Source organism: Pteropus vampyrus, unplaced genomic scaffold (genome assembly GCF_000151845.1).
Source record: "Pteropus vampyrus isolate Shadow unplaced genomic scaffold, Pvam_2.0 Scaffold1, whole genome shotgun sequence".
In the NCBI taxonomy this organism is placed as follows: Eukaryota; Metazoa; Chordata; class Mammalia; order Chiroptera; family Pteropodidae; genus Pteropus; species Pteropus vampyrus.
In genome coordinates, this window is record NW_011888782.1 from 16909747 (window position 1) to 16924951 (window position 15205).

Consider the following 15205-nt stretch of genomic DNA (forward strand, 5'->3'; position numbering starts at 1 on the left):
TAACTTTTCATGGTTGTATCATAGTTAAAATAACTGTCATGGGTATGTACTAAGTCTTCCATGTTTCATGTTATAGGAATCTTTGTTATTTATTCTGAGATTGTATTATTAGCTGAAATTTTAATTTCTAAAACTGAAGTGGAGGCTGCTGTAGAACCTGGAAAAGAGTATAACAGAACTGGGAAAGGGTAGAAAATAATATTGAGGCCAACATGAGAAGTGTCTGTATGAGAAATTAAAATGAAAGCATACACAATAAAAATGAAATTTCATTTTTCTAATAAGAAAAAGCATACAAAATAAAAATGAAATTTCATTTTTCTAGTAAGAGGCTCAGAACAGATAAAAAGAAATATTCAGACCAAATTTAATTAATTCCAGTTATTTCACAGTTATAAATTAGTTCATTTAGACCCTGATGTGACACTCTGTGAATTATTTTCCCATTCAGTTAAAAGGGACCTCCCATGCCCCAATGTTTATAAAAGATGATGAATCAAACAAATGGTTGATAACATAAATATAGACAGTTTTAGTGTACTTAAGGAATCATATTTCTTTTGGTATCAGCCAAATGGTTTATTGTAGCTTGTGAGACATACCTAAAACAGGACTATGGCTAATAATCTTTTGAATCTCCCATTGCTCTTGTTAGAGACCCAGCCCTATTTCAGTCTTATAACTGAGTGTGGTCATCCTAAAACTTGTCTACCTAATAAACTTTACCAAACAAGGAACCTGCCTGTATGACATTTCCTTTATGGTATCAGCAGTTTGTTTTCACATTGGCATGATTCACATCTGCATCTCATGATTCATTTAGATGAACTGGAGATCAGATTGATCATAGGCTAGGGTTAGAATAATTCTTCAATGGTCTGCCACTGTGGAAACCCCACGGGGCCACTGCTGACGTTAGACAAATCATTTAAGCCCTCTGGACCTTACTTCTCTGTCAAATAAGTAAATTGGATTGGATGATCCTAAGGCCGTGTATAAAATGCCACATCTGTGACTTTCTGCATTTTATTTGCTGCCTGGGCTAGGGCTGGGTTCGCTGAGATACTAGATTTTGTTAAAGAGAAAACTTTTCATCTTCTTTGTGCTGGGCTTCTCTTTGTGTTGGTTCTGGGTGTGTTTGTCAATAAGATTCTTTTTGCATAGAACTGTTATTAGAAAGCAAAATGTTTACAGAAGACACAAAGTGAAAAACTTATCTAATATAGCTTTTACATTTTCTTAAGAGTTGAAAGTTAACAAGTTTAACATTTTCTAGATGGTTATAAATAAATGGACAAAGACTGAAATACTTTCTTTTGGAATTTTAAAACCCAATACCATATTCAGTTTGTTGGAAAAAATTCCCTTATTGGATTTTTGCCTCCAGTTTTTCAAGTAATGTTTGCTAAGAAGTTGCTCTATAAATTTATTTTTCTTTGACAAATGGTAACTTACTAGATTTACCCGTTTTAACCTCTTTTAATAAAGGTTAAACTATTTCAGATACTTGATTTAGAGTCATGTAATTCAGAGTAGATGGCATGACACATTTTAATGCCCAATCTCGTATAGCTTGTTGCTGTAATTTGGTGCTTTAAGAAAAGTTTTTCTTTTTTCTGTTTTTCATTTTTTTACCTTTCCTTCCTTCTTCGTCTTTTTCATTCTTTTCATTTCCAAGGGTTGGCATTCTGTGGACCTAGAGCCAGCTTCTCCCACATGTGAGGGAGAGAGTGTGGACTTGTGTCAGATCCTCCACAGGGGGGAGAGGCTAGTGTGTCTCTTCCCTTGAGGTATACTCCTTCCAGTCTGCTGAACTGTCAGATCCACTGAGCGCTTGGCAAAGCAGATTGGACAGTGACTCGAGGAAGTAGTGGGGGGAGGTCACTATTTTAAGTAGCAGCTATCAAAAGTAAAGTGATTTCTCCAGGGGTTTAGTAGATAATGCATGTTTCTAGTGTCACCAGTCTGTGCGAATTATGCAGAGTGCAGTATTATTTTCTAAGAGGAAAAGGAGCATGAGTGAGAAGGTGATGAGAGGTAAGTTGGGGTAAATTGTACGAAGAGGAGCATAAAGGTTAGTTTGAGTTTCATGCAATGAGACTTGCTTAATCCTGATGTGTCTCGATCAGAATGCCAACCTTAAAGTCTTGCATTCACATATTTAAGTATTTTTGATAGAAAGGTTGTTTTATCATTCAAATCTATTACCCTGCTGTGATTTGATACAATATCTTATGGGAAAAGAGGCTAGATTTGAGGAAAACAGATTTTTACCTTGTACATAATTATAGTTTGGACTTCCTGGGAAACAGAATCCTGCTGCCAATCTTACATGACTGATTTCTGGACCCAAAGTGGGCTTGACAGTGGGCTGGAGCAGTAATAGCCCCCCTACTGTCGGGAGAGGCCAGGGCAGGCTTTTCCCAGCAAGCCTGCCTGAGGTGAGACTCGTCCTGGATCTAGGACCTCGCGTACTCAGGGAGATGCCCCTGTCTGTGGGAGCCGAGAGGGAGTCCACTTGGTCAGCTAGGTGGCCTACCAGAAGGACAGGTTGGAGGTCTGGGTGCTGGAGAAGTAAATTTAAAACATTGAAACTGTGATCCTCAACGAATACCTGATAAACACCTACAGCAGGTGGCGAGAGATTGCTGTATGTTGTCTTGGTGCTGGAAACAAAAGATGTGGGCTTCTGCTTTTAATGAGCTTATAATTTTGCCCCCCATCTTTGACAACATCACAAATGAAAATGGATATTAAACTTTGTGATTGTCATTCATACAGGCCCGGACTGGATGGTCTTCTTGGGCCCCTGGAAACCGGCCCCAGGGCTTTAAAAGCCTTTCTTATTCTTCATGAGCAATAGATACTTGGCTGATAAGTAAATGTTCAGTGCCGTTTAAAAATAAGAACTACAAATAAGCCCAAACAGGAAATTAAATTACCCTAATCTCACTACAGGAGCTAACCACTGAAGTGCTTCTGAAAATGGGAGGTAACCAGCCAGTGCCTCCCTCCTTTGGGCCTCCGAGCCTTCTGTCAGAGAGAGGACTCGCCCCATGGCTGCGGCCACAGGATGGTCTTGCTGGTGACCAGCGCTTGACTGTAGGCTTGTCAGGAAAAATCTCTTTGGAAATGACGCTCACTACCTACCTGCTCTTCAATTACACTCCTATGAACAGGGTGCTCAGAAACAAGATTTAAACTTCTAATGTTTGGATTAAACTCTGTTTTCTTCCTTTTTAAAAAGACAGGTTAGATTACATGTGTATGCACACTTACGTATACATTAGAAAAATCATAATGTAATCTTTCTCCGTTATTTTTAGGGCAATCTTCTGACTTGATAGAGAAGCAGTGGAATAGGATGGGAAGAGCAGTGAGTTGGGAGTCCACAGTGTCGAGTGTTAGCCTGACTCTAATCATACACTCTAACCTGGAGAATAGTATATTTAATTACTTTGAATCTCAGTTTCTACATTAATAAAACAAGAAACCACATTAGGCAGCCTTTCAGCCCTACCATTGTAGCCTAAGGCCATAAATCTCAATTTCCTTTTGCCTTTTCTAGGACCTGTCTATTCTTCTGTGTTGCTAGACATTGAGGGGCTACTTTTCCTTTAGTGAATAATGTTTAAGGTTCTAGCAACCAGGGGTGAGCCAGTGAAGAGGAGACAGCAGAGTACCCCTGAAGCTGGCCCAGCTGTGCTTTGACTGGAAGAGCCATTTCTAGTCAGAGGATTTCAGAGTGTTAGAAAACTCTGTGGTGATTTGATGAGTACATTCTTCCTTAGACTGAAATTACAACCCAAATGCACTTAATGATATACATATGTATCGTAATTTGTAAACATATCTCAAAATCCTGTATCTAAGTCAGGTCGTTTGTAGCCGGCCATTCAGACCGCATTTCTATTTGACAAGGGTTTATTTTAAGATTGCTTTGTGGAGCGGTTGTTTAACATTCAAGTGATCTATTAGTGTCAAGTCTTGAGCTAGACCTGTTTTAAATGAGCTGCCTGTTAAGTAGAAAACCAAACAGAAATTTAGGTTTCCAACCCAACTTAGCAAAATTAGTGTAACTTAAATTTTTTGTCTTCACATGTATTTATTTAGCCTGGTTTTTCTCTTGAATATTCCTTTAGGATAATAGTAGCTATGTGACTGAAATTCTTTTAGTTACTCTCGATAATTTCACTGAGCAGGAACTATAGACTTCTTAATAGGCTCAGAGAAGATCCCTTTACAGTAGCTAAGTTAAATGGGTTTTTAGTAAGTTGTGTTTCATAGCAAAATCACAAATGTGTGTAGGAATCACATCTGCTTATATACCTTTAGTTCTAGGATATTGAAAGACATGTTCTATGGAAGTAAGTTCTCACTAGGCCATTAACTACATTATTTTTTTACAGGCTAAATATATATTGTAACTCCATTTGGTTAATTTGTTGGAGATGAGGGTCAGTTGGATGGAAGCTAAAGATGCTTTAGGTAAATAGCTATACTGTGCTTCAGATGGTAGTTTTGTACATCATTCTAATTCTTACCATTAGTATTGTCGCTTCCTTTCTTTCCTGGTGTCCAAATTGTCACAATTATAATTAGGGCATTCTTTCCTATTTAACAAATATAACCATTGTCAATATTGTTACTCAGGTTTTCGGCCCTTCCCTTTTGTGTTCCAGATGCTCCATACTGGCCTGTAGTGCTTACGTGGCTCTGGCTTTGGGTGATAACCTTATGGCTTTGAATCACGCAGATAAACTTCTTCAGCAGCCCAAGCTGTCAGGATCTCTTAAGTAAGTGTGACTTGCCCTGTGTGTCCCTGGTTTGTTTTGTTTAGAGGTTTTCAGTTAGTTTGTGGTTCATGTTGCTTCTTTTTACTCCCCCTGTGGAATAGATATTGTCTAGGGAAAGCAACTGATTAAGAAAATTTTTGATTTGGTAATTTCATTTGATAGTGAAATTTTTTCACTTTACTTCAAGGATTAATGGAAATGGCATTTGCCACAGTAAACATTAGGAGGCAGAAACTTTGGACTCTGGTGTCTGCTCCTAGGTTTGACTAGAACACATCACTGGAGCATAGGATCACATACTAGCCTCCAAATAAGATGAGTCTTCAGAAGACTCACAAAAAAAGGAGTTCGGTCATCATGATGAATCTACTTTGAGGAATGAGATTTAAATAGACAGATAAGATTATTTTTCCAAAACTACTGTACCTGAGTACATGAGTTTTATTTAAACTCTTCAAATGCCTCTTTAAATGCTAAAATTTTCAAAAGCACATCATCTTTTCTTTTATGGAATTGAGTAAGTGGCAGCATGCTTTAAATCTTCATATGATGCTCATGCTGGAAATTTTATCCAAAGCCACATACTCTGCGTAATATTATGCAGTTGTTTTTTCTTTCATTCAGCCTGTGGGTATATCCTTATAATCTCCAAAATATAACTACTTTTTTTTCCTTTTAGTGGTCTTTATGTATAACATACAATGCTTGGAATTGTGATTTTATACTGTGAGGAATGATTTGGTAAATGTTTAATTATTTTTGTCTTTAAAAAAAAAGTGTTACTTTATATACAAGCATCTAAAATTAACACTGATTATGGTTGTTTCAGGCTAGTGTTTCCCAAACATACCTTGTTCGTCCAGTAACATTAGTATTAGACACTGTCACAGTTCAAATATAAGGGAACTCTTGCTCTTCTTTGAGAAAAACTTTTCTAATTTTCAAGCCTAGGGGGATCCTGAGTTCTAGTTAGGGCAGTTGGGTTGCCCCCAAGATGCCTTCCATCCTCACCTGTAGCTCTGTGAGATACCAGTCACGAACTACAGGTGCCTTCACCATTAGAACTGCAGTGTTCAGATTGCAGTGTGCATGGCCACTATTAGAGCAACGTTTTTTCTTTTTAGCGAAAATGAAACAGATTTTTGCTGCCTTTTTAAATCCTTTGGTCGACATTGTGATTACCATTCTTAAATAATCCTAAGTAGATTCTTCACCTGGCATTTGTTTGATGGTTTTGAACTTCATTTATCAGCTTCTTCCCTCTGAATGTCAAAGAGACAAAATTCTTAGGTTATATGATTTCTTAGCTAACTTCTGAGGGATTGGCCAAGCCATGTCTGGTAATTTCTCTTTTAATTCTTTTAACCATTCTATACTAAGCATTGGTTTCTTTATCTTCTAATGAGGATAAGCAGGTCTTTTGGCTTTTGGCAGCCTAAATGTCGTAGCAGCTTTACCCCCACTGCTTGTTGCTTTATATACCTAGCCAAGGACTTCTGGGCTTTGGGTGTCATGAAGGCATTTCATTTGGTTAAAAAATTTTATTGTTTTAAGTAAATTCACAGAAAACAATTTGAAGTAGTTCATTGAATTTATGTGTTTGTGTTTGTGATGATTGTTGGCTTGTAAATACTACTTTAACAGAATCTTTAAAATATCTTATTTCAACAGTAACTTATACTTTAAGTTACTGTTTATTTTTTCTTTTAATGTCATTTCTGTTAGGGTGTTTGGTAGAGAAACAAAATGAAAGGTCATAGCAGCCTCTGCTAGTTAGAAGAAAGAAATTGCTTAATAAAGAAATAAAGAGGTCTGAAATGATTAATGTACATAAATCCCAGAAAATGGTCAAACTGCAAAGAGCCTAAGCGTTGAGAACCCAAGATCCATGTGGTCACTCAGTTGAGTCAGGCTAGCTAGAGTAGGTGAGACCTGAGCTTGTCCTTTAAAAGGAGGAATTAGATATTGGCTTATGCAGATGAGGCCTCACTTTGAGCCCAAGAAGAAAGGCCGCAAGGGAGCAGTGGGTATGCTCTGCCCAGGACATTGTCTGGTAAGAAGAATCATCTTTGGGGAAGTGTGAATATTGACTGGATTTAGGAAAGTGGGACCAAATGGTGGAGAGCTTTAAATCTGTAAAAGTTTTGTTTTGTTCTCATGTAGAAAGTTATTAAGATTTTGAGCAAGGGCATAATATGTCTAAGCTGTTTTAATTTTGAAAACTCAATCAGATGATCATGGGGAAAATGGCTCAAAGTAAGAAGCAGGTTATCATAAGCTAGAAGGATGCGCATCTGCCCTCGCGGTAGTAGGCATAAAATAGATGATTTGAAAAGCAGGAAACCTTTAGAATGGAAGTTAAGTTGATCCAGCCCAAATCTGGTCTCAGTGTGGCCTGGCGCTCTGATGCCTTCTGACTGTCCCAGCAGCAGAAACTAAAGTACTCTGCCACTGAGGCTCCACTCGATAGGCGTCCAGCCCAGAACCGGCCTCTTCTTTTAGAGTGTCATTACCTTCTCCTATTATTATTTTCCATGTAAATAGAACAACATAAATTTGCCATTTTGAACTGCTTTCTTAAATGATAGGTGTAGTTTGTTCTGACTTAACTAATATAAAAATGATTATCGTATATTTTAAGATAGTTTTAAAGAGATAAAATTTAAGTGACTCTTAATTGATATAAGTTTATAAACTTAGAAACCCAAGTTTATAAAGAACTTGAAATATGTGAAACACACACCAAATCTTATTATACGCCATGTATTTTTTTTAAGTGGTCATTTTATTTATTTATTTATTTTAAATTTTTTTTTTTAGGTGAGGCAACCCTTGGTTGACCTCACAGATTACAAGGACTTTGTCAGCTTATAATCTCTTATTTTTTTATTTATTTATTTATTTTTTTTTGCACCCACAGCACCTGGTCTTCCTAGGTGGTCTCCCATCCAAGTACTAACCAGGCCCGACCCTGCTTAGCTTCCAAGATCAGACGGGATCGGGCTTGTTCAGGATGGCATGGCTATAGACATCCTGTATTTTTGTTAACCTACTTTTCAATTTGAAATCTTTGTTTCATTTTAGGTTTTTGGGCCACTTATATGCTGCAGAAGCCCTCATCTCTCTGGACAGAATATCCGATGCCATTACTCACTTGAACCCGGAGAATGTCACTGATGTCTCCTTAGGGATCTCTTCAAATGAGCAGGACCAAGGTTAATGAGGACACATTTGATCAGAACTGGTCACCATTTCCACTGCCTTCCTGTCGTCACTCAGGATGTGTGGAAATTTAAGGGCACAGTTGTGGAGGGAAGGAAGTTTTAGATCGGCTGTCTCCATTTTTGGCTGTACTTACTTTGTAATATTGTTGAGCAGTAATTGCTGAGTAGATCTAGAAGTTGGTTATCACATGCTCTAAATTCTCCATTTTGAAAGGCTGATAGTGTTAGAACAATTCATTTTGATTCTCCTACTGTATTTTTCTTTTTAGGGAGATTCCACAATCCAGAGGAAAGTGAAATACTGTATACAAAAGTCAGTTTTAAATTGTGGCTAAGTTTTTTTAAGGGAGTGAGACTGACATTCACTTTATTCAAGGTTATTTCTCAGGCATTGAGTGGTAGGTGGTGATAGCATTCTGATGTCTTCCAACAGAACCTTTACTACAAGAAAAGTAAATACCGTGACAATTGCCTTGATATTAGATTTCCATTTCATAAAGAAAATTAGGTTTTTAGAATATATACTCTATTTTCCTGCCTCAGATCTATTTTCATGTCTTTGTAGGATCAGACAAAGGAGAAAATGAAGCAATGGAATCCTGTAAGTGAGAACTTTTGCAAATACTTTAGCTTGGCCAGCGTCTCAAAGATTTAGACTCAAGCCTTCTGTGTCCTTCATTTGTCAGCCTGAGGAGCAGTGCTGTGCTTCATTCTGAGTAGCTCCTGGAGGCGGTGGATTGGGTTGCTCCCTTGCCCTTGGCCAAGCCTCTTCACCAGTGTCTGTGCTCTTCTTCCCCAGCTGGGAAGCGAGCCCCTCAGTGCTACCCCAGTTCCGTCAACTCCGCCAGGACCGTGATGCTGTTCAACCTGGGCAGTGCCTACTGCCTGAGGAGCGAATATGACAAAGCCCGAAAGTGTCTGCACCAGGTGAGGCTAGAGTCAAGTCCTCTTATAAAGCAGCCAGCAAAGGATGTGGAGTATGGGTTTCGTTATTTTGTTTGAGGCTTTTGGTCAGTTTATTAAACATTGGAATATTACTTTTCCAAACTTAAAAGTATTCTTGCAAGGTAAACAGCTGATCAGTATTACTAATGAACCTAGTGGAGAAATTTCTTCTGATGATTTTAATAAAAATTTCTGAAGATTGGAAACCATCTAAATAAGGGACCACTTAAATAATGGTACATCCATATACTTAAAAACAATGCAGCTATAAACTGTGTACTAAAATGAGAAGACATCCACAGCATATTATTAAGTGAAATGAGACAACTGTAAAACGGTTTCTCTGTAATCCTGTAGATGCATAAAGATCTCTGAAAGGACACACCAGAAACTGCTAACATTGGTTTCAGGGGTGGCAGGATAAGTACCTTGTGGCTAGAGCACTAAAATGGGGAACTTTTCACTAGATACTCGTATACATTTTAATTTTGAGTTGTGTGGATCTGTATCTATTCAAAAAGTTAAATTACAGGTAGACTTTTCAGAAAGACAGGGTTCAGGAAGCCAGTACCAAGTAAACTCCACATACTAGCAATGTATAACTAAAATAGACCTTGGAATTCTACCACTGAAATGGTGCCTCATCAGCTGGTCTCAAGGAAGCATCTGATCGGGTTTCTTAGGTCACCTCCTCTTCCCTGGACCAGTCGTGGGCATGAGCCCTTACCTGTAGTGAGGCAACAAGTCCCACTGTTGGTAGTCCCAGAGGGATTTCACAGAATCTGAAAGGGATAATTCCTCCAAAGGACATTAAAATCGGCAGGTATCAATAGAGTACTTACTTCTGTGCTCAGCTGTGAGAATAAGTAAGTAAGTGGGCATGATCCAACCCTGCCCCCATGGAGCTCACAGTGAGGAAACACCTTCCTGAAAAGGAAATCACAAGGTCAGAGGGTATGCAGAATGTTAAGATTTCTGTGATATAGAAAGTGTCTGTCACATGGCATATTTACCAGCAGCACATGAGAGAGCCCACATCCTCGTATGTTTGAGTAACCGAAATTGAAATTAAACCTATTCTCAGGAGATATGGTAGCTTCTAGAAATTTGCTTCCTGTGAAAGCCACCTTGTATCTAGCAATGATGAAGTTTACTTACCATGTGGACAATAACCGCGAGTGATGTTTAGTGAACTTAGTGACATCCGGTCAGCATTCCTGATCCAAAATCAGAAAAGTTAAGTGCTGGACTGTCCAGGGAGACACGTTTGGTATTATCTAGGAGTTGAGTACAGGAGTTAATTGGGTGAGAGTTCGGACATTTCACTGTTCTCAGTGGAAAGATGAGGGCATTTAACAGCTCTTCTGAAAGTGCCATGGACCTCAGTGACTGTAGCGAACAGGGCTTTTGGTCCACAGTTACAGCATGTACGGTCTAGCTCAGGTTCTCATACAGCAGGTGGCCGTGGCAGCTGCCATGCTGGGAGAGACAGATGGGGTCAGGCCTGGCTCAGGGTCTGAAGGGGGTTTTGTTTTGGTCCCTTGGTTTTTAGGTTAATCCAATGGCTGGACCTTTGTTAATTGGGAGGCCTACCGCGCCTGGGAGGGCAGAACAATGATGTGAAGAGTTGGAAAGGGCTCCCACGTAGATGTTTCGGAGGTTGCCTGCCCACCGCTGACCATTCTGAACGGCTCGTAAGCAAAAGACCATTAAGTCTCAGAATAGAAAAAGCTCCAGACGGTGGTCAGTGCAAAGAACGACAAATGACCTGTGTTAACTTGCCACTTGGAGGGAAAATGGAGATTTTAATGTTCACAAAATGCTGTAACGGTGATCTTGCCTGTAGAAAGCTAGGCCAAAGGTATAAAATCTCGTTTTCTGAACTGTGTTATTACACCTTAGTGATGTGGTAAGAGGAATGAAAGACTCCCTTCTTCCCTTGTGGGGAACTTAGGGGCGTGTGCTCTGGACGGAATCCCCATGAGTCCGTGATTTCTTCTAGTGCTGCCAGGAACTGACCTTGGGCAAGTGTCTGGCCCTCAGACATCCTCCGTATTCCCACCTCAGCCCGCAATGCCCTCGCTCCCACTCTGCCTATCAGATACCGACCCCGAAAGGACTACGGTGGGCTCCCCTTGCTGCAAAACTCCCCGTTGAAAGAAACTCTTGTTTCTTTCTCTCCACATTCACAATACATGCTCTTTCCTGTCTCCCTAACATTTAAGTACATTTGGATTATTAGTTACTTGCATGCCTGTTTGTTATCAGGGTAGGTCCCTATCTTGCCCTCACACCCACCCCTGGTAGAAGTACAATCTTTGCTTAGATAACGGGAAGGAGCAAAGTGGTCTGGAAGCGTGAGCGCCTGGAACCGGGTGGGGAAATCCGATTGGAAAGTAAGGTGAGGAAAGGCTGCAGCCAGGAGAGGCCCGGACTGAGGAAGTGAACCTGTCACCTCAGCACCTCTGACCAGAGCGGTCCAGGCTTACCTTTCTCGGGACTAAATCAGAGAGAAACTGGTGGCCGGTGACATGCCTCTCAGATCTAGGAAAGGACAGCATGTTGCCTAAACAAATTATTTTATTTGACTAAATTGTACTGTTTTAGGCCTTAAGAATAGAGACATCTAATATGTTTAGTTGTACTTTTTTTCCCGTATCACCATCCTTTTAAGTTTGAATTCTTATTGCTGACGTTGGGAACGTGCAGGTTACAGTACTGAGTTGTTACTTAGAAAAAGGAACGGGCTGCAGATTTTAATACAAGTGCGACTGTATCTGTGGTGGCAGGCCACCAGCAGACTTGGACGTTGACTGGAGCGAAGAATCAGCAGTGTCTGATCGCCCATCTCAAAACCGAACTAGCCAGGAGAGAAAAGAACTACGCCAGGCAGATGGAAACCAAGAAGGAGGAAAGCTTTCCTCCATGAAGAACTCATTATGGATTAGGCAAGCGAAATAAATACTTGACTAAAAATTGCATGTCGAGTTTCATCGGTAGGGATCACGACAAAGACACCCAAGGGCCACCAGAGCAGAACTGTAGTCGTCCCTAGGGGGTCATGTGGGAATGAGCCTGAGTAAGTTTGCTAACTTTCAGTGGTAGGCTGACATACTCTTTTTTGGGGGGCGGGGGGCATTACTTGGAGTTTGTATCTTAAGCTGTTGGTTTCATGGATGTCTTTTCTTTTGTTTTGAGCAAAGGCGGCTTCAATGATCCATCCTAAAGAGGTACCTCCGGAAGCCATCTTACTGGCGGTCTACCTCGAACTGCAGAATGGTAAGTGATTCTCCCCTCTTCAAAGAGCCCGAGATTTTTGGCATCTCCCTTTTCTCTTCAGATTGGAGCCTTTGCCTTCCTTGAAGACATTACCCATCAAATTCTTCTAAACAAAAGTGTAGCTGGGAACTTGTTGGTATCTTACAAATTTCTACTTCTTGCAAGTTAAGCATATTTCCTTTTATCTGTGAAAATGCAGAATAGCATAACTTCTGACACTTAATTATAATTAACACCTACTAATTAACCTTTCTCTTAGGCAGCCAAAAGACTCTAATTGAGAACATGACTCAGAATGCCAGTTGCTCTGAGTTGAACACTAGAGTGTTTTGAACACAGTTATCATTAATGAGTTTTACAGAGTAAGCCAGTACTTGCTGAAAATTATATTATCCTACCCTAAATCCAGGTTATACCTCTGGGGCATATACAGCCTCCAGGATGTGGCTTACTAGAAGAAAGCCCATGGGCCCTATGTAAAAGATAGCATGACGTAGAAAGAGATGTGAATGGGAGAAATTAGAAGAGACAGAAATATTAAGAATTGAAAGTTATACCTTGTTGTGAGAAATTAGAAGAGACAGAAATATTAAGAATTGAAAGTTATACCTTGTTGTGGATCACGGGAATCCTTACAAGGCTCTCTTTTTATAGCTGAAGAAGTGACGTTAAGTGCCTGGCACCCAGCAGGCCTTGGCTTCTTGAAAGTCGTATTGGGATTAGTACATAGTTCTAGATCCCTTTCGTGTAGTCTGCCTGTAGACAAGTTCTTAACCTGAGCTATACCTTAGAATCATTAGGGAGCTTTGAACAATCCCGTTGCCCGCGTCACACCCTATATCTCTTAAATCAGAGTTTCCAGGGATAGGATGGAGGCATTATATGATTCCAGCGTGTAGCAAAGGTTGCTGACCACTGCTTTTCTAGATCATCTTTTACCTTCCTTGCAGGATTTTGATGGCTTGCTTTGTATGTAGTGGTATTGTTGTATGCTTTTTTTTTTAACGAGAAGTGTTTTTGTAGGTAATACCCAGCTGGCCTTACAGATCATCAAAAGGAATCAGCTGCTCCCTACAGTGAAAACACTCTCTGAAATGAGAAAGAAGCCAGTGTTTCAGCCTGTCCACCCGATCCAGCCCATCCAAATGCCAGCTTTCACTGTACAGAGGAAGTGATATTTGCTCTTGGAAAACTGTTATCTGAGACCCAGGGGAGTATTTATGGGCCTTTTTAGTTGTAACACAGCAAAATGAATAAAAGACAGATGGCGAAGGGTGCTAGTTTTGAAGATACAATTTAAAATGATTCTAACCCTTGATTTTTTTTTTTTTTTTTTTTTTTGCTGGAAGCTTACTCAAGATTAAGGATTCACAAACTCACTTTCATCTGATTTTCTTTAATCTTTGCTAGACTATTAATTTTGAGCCATTATGTAATATATCTATGTCATAGGCAATTAAAACACGATCTTATCAGAACAGTCTTGTATAATATATTTTGTCTTTCTTGCAACTGTTAGAGTATTTTGGCATTGGAGATTTAGTGTTAAAGTTTTTAAAATTGAGAGAACATGAGCAGTAGATGTGAAGGCCATCCAGAAGCTGACCTGGAAGCAGATATGTTTTATGCCTAGTTATGACTAACAGGGCCAGGAAATGTGTACTAAAACCCAAAGGGCTAGTAAGATTGGGGTATGAAGAGATGACTGACCAAAAGAAGAGATGACTGATCTAATAGGAATCAGTTTGCTTAAAAATTACACATGGAGACAAGCAGGGTTCAGAGCACTGGTCTTGTGTCACCCTGCATGCCCTTAGGGAGAAGCACTGATTCTGGAGTCTGTTAGCAGGGAGTTCAAGGCTTATTACTAACTCTTTCCAAGAGACAGGTAGGTGTTGCAGGATTGGCATGGCCAAATTTGTCCATAGGGTCACTATGCTAACGTTAAGTAGGGGAAAAAAGGGTCCTACAGACTTGCTTTATAAGAGTTGGGTGATCCTCCGAGGTAAGGTCATGCTTGGTAGATTCGTCACAGCTTGTCAGGTAGGAGAGTATCTTGCTGTCTACATCTTTTTAGTTCCCTAATAGAGCCACCAAGTTCAGGTAGGGAAGTGTAACACACTAGCTAAATCTGTGCAGTTCCTCAGTGTCATAATTAAGGAGGGAGTGTTTGGGTAAGCACATGATTTATCCAAAACCTTATCTGAATTGTTCTGGCTAAAATAAAACAGAGTTTGTAGGGATATATATAGAACTGAGTATTTGTGATGTACTGGACGTTGCCGACAGTGACTCAGAGGGAGTTTTTTCCTCCACTTAAACATGGGCTGGATGTGCATAGGGGCTGTGTTAGTCTATTGTCACATGGCAGATTTATTCCAGGTTGAAACAGAAAACAGAGGTGGCCTAGCTTCCTCGGGCTCCTTGAAACCTTTTCCAGATGAGATGAGAAGAGGACCCTTAAGTTGCTCTAGTGATGGTCCAAGACGGCATCCTCTGCATTCCCAAGCCCCAGACAAGCCGCAACTCTGTGGGACCCACCCACCTGCTGCGGGATGGAAGCAGAGTTGCTCAGCCTGGGTACTTTCTGAAAAGTGAGTCCCAACTGCTAGTATCCCATAGGGCCTTGGTATGTGAAAGAGGAAGTACACTCAAGGACAAAACACCTTTGGAGAAATCTCAGATTAGAACTTTCCCCACTTGATCGTTGGTTTATGGGAAAGCAGGAATTGCTATGAAGCAAGTGAGGCCCTATGTTGCTAAATAAGAATACATTTGGCTGCAAGTAGCAAAAAATGGATCCATGGTTTAAAGGAAGAATGTTTTTCTCACTTGAGAAGAGGATTCGTAGGCAGCTACCTGCTGGCCTTGGTTCTAGTTCTCAGTGATGCCATCAGGGATTTGAGTCTGTTTTACCATAACACTCTCCTTAGCATTCGGGCGTTCATCCCCATGGTCACA

The 15205-nt window shown here is 40.1% G+C and overlaps 1 protein-coding gene and 1 pseudogene across 4 annotated transcripts in view; one reads left to right on the top strand and one right to left on the bottom strand.

The window, feature by feature from the left end:
- CNOT10 (CCR4-NOT transcription complex subunit 10) overlaps positions 1–13724 on the top strand; it is a 53433-nt gene extending 39709 nt beyond the window's left edge. For 2 of the 4 annotated variants that reach the window (XM_023534466.1, XM_023534395.1), the window contains 6 exons: positions 4683–4796; positions 7881–8011; positions 8586–8621; positions 8820–8947; positions 10968–11089; positions 11755–12105. In XM_023534466.1, coding sequence (XP_023390234.1) covers positions 4683–4796; positions 7881–8011; positions 8586–8621; positions 8820–8947; positions 10968–11089; positions 11755–11926 — 703 coding nt within the window. In that variant the 3' untranslated portion in view covers positions 11927–12105. Of the gene's footprint in view, positions 1–4682; positions 4797–7880; positions 8012–8585; positions 8622–8819; positions 8948–10967; positions 11090–11754; positions 12109–12168; positions 12245–13267 lie in introns of those variants that run through there. The other 2 variants (XM_011362081.2, XM_023534424.1) reach the window with 2 other exon arrangements.
- LOC111736995 lies at positions 7708–7826 on the bottom strand (annotated as a pseudogene).
- Positions 13725–15205: the final 1481 nt, after the last annotated feature.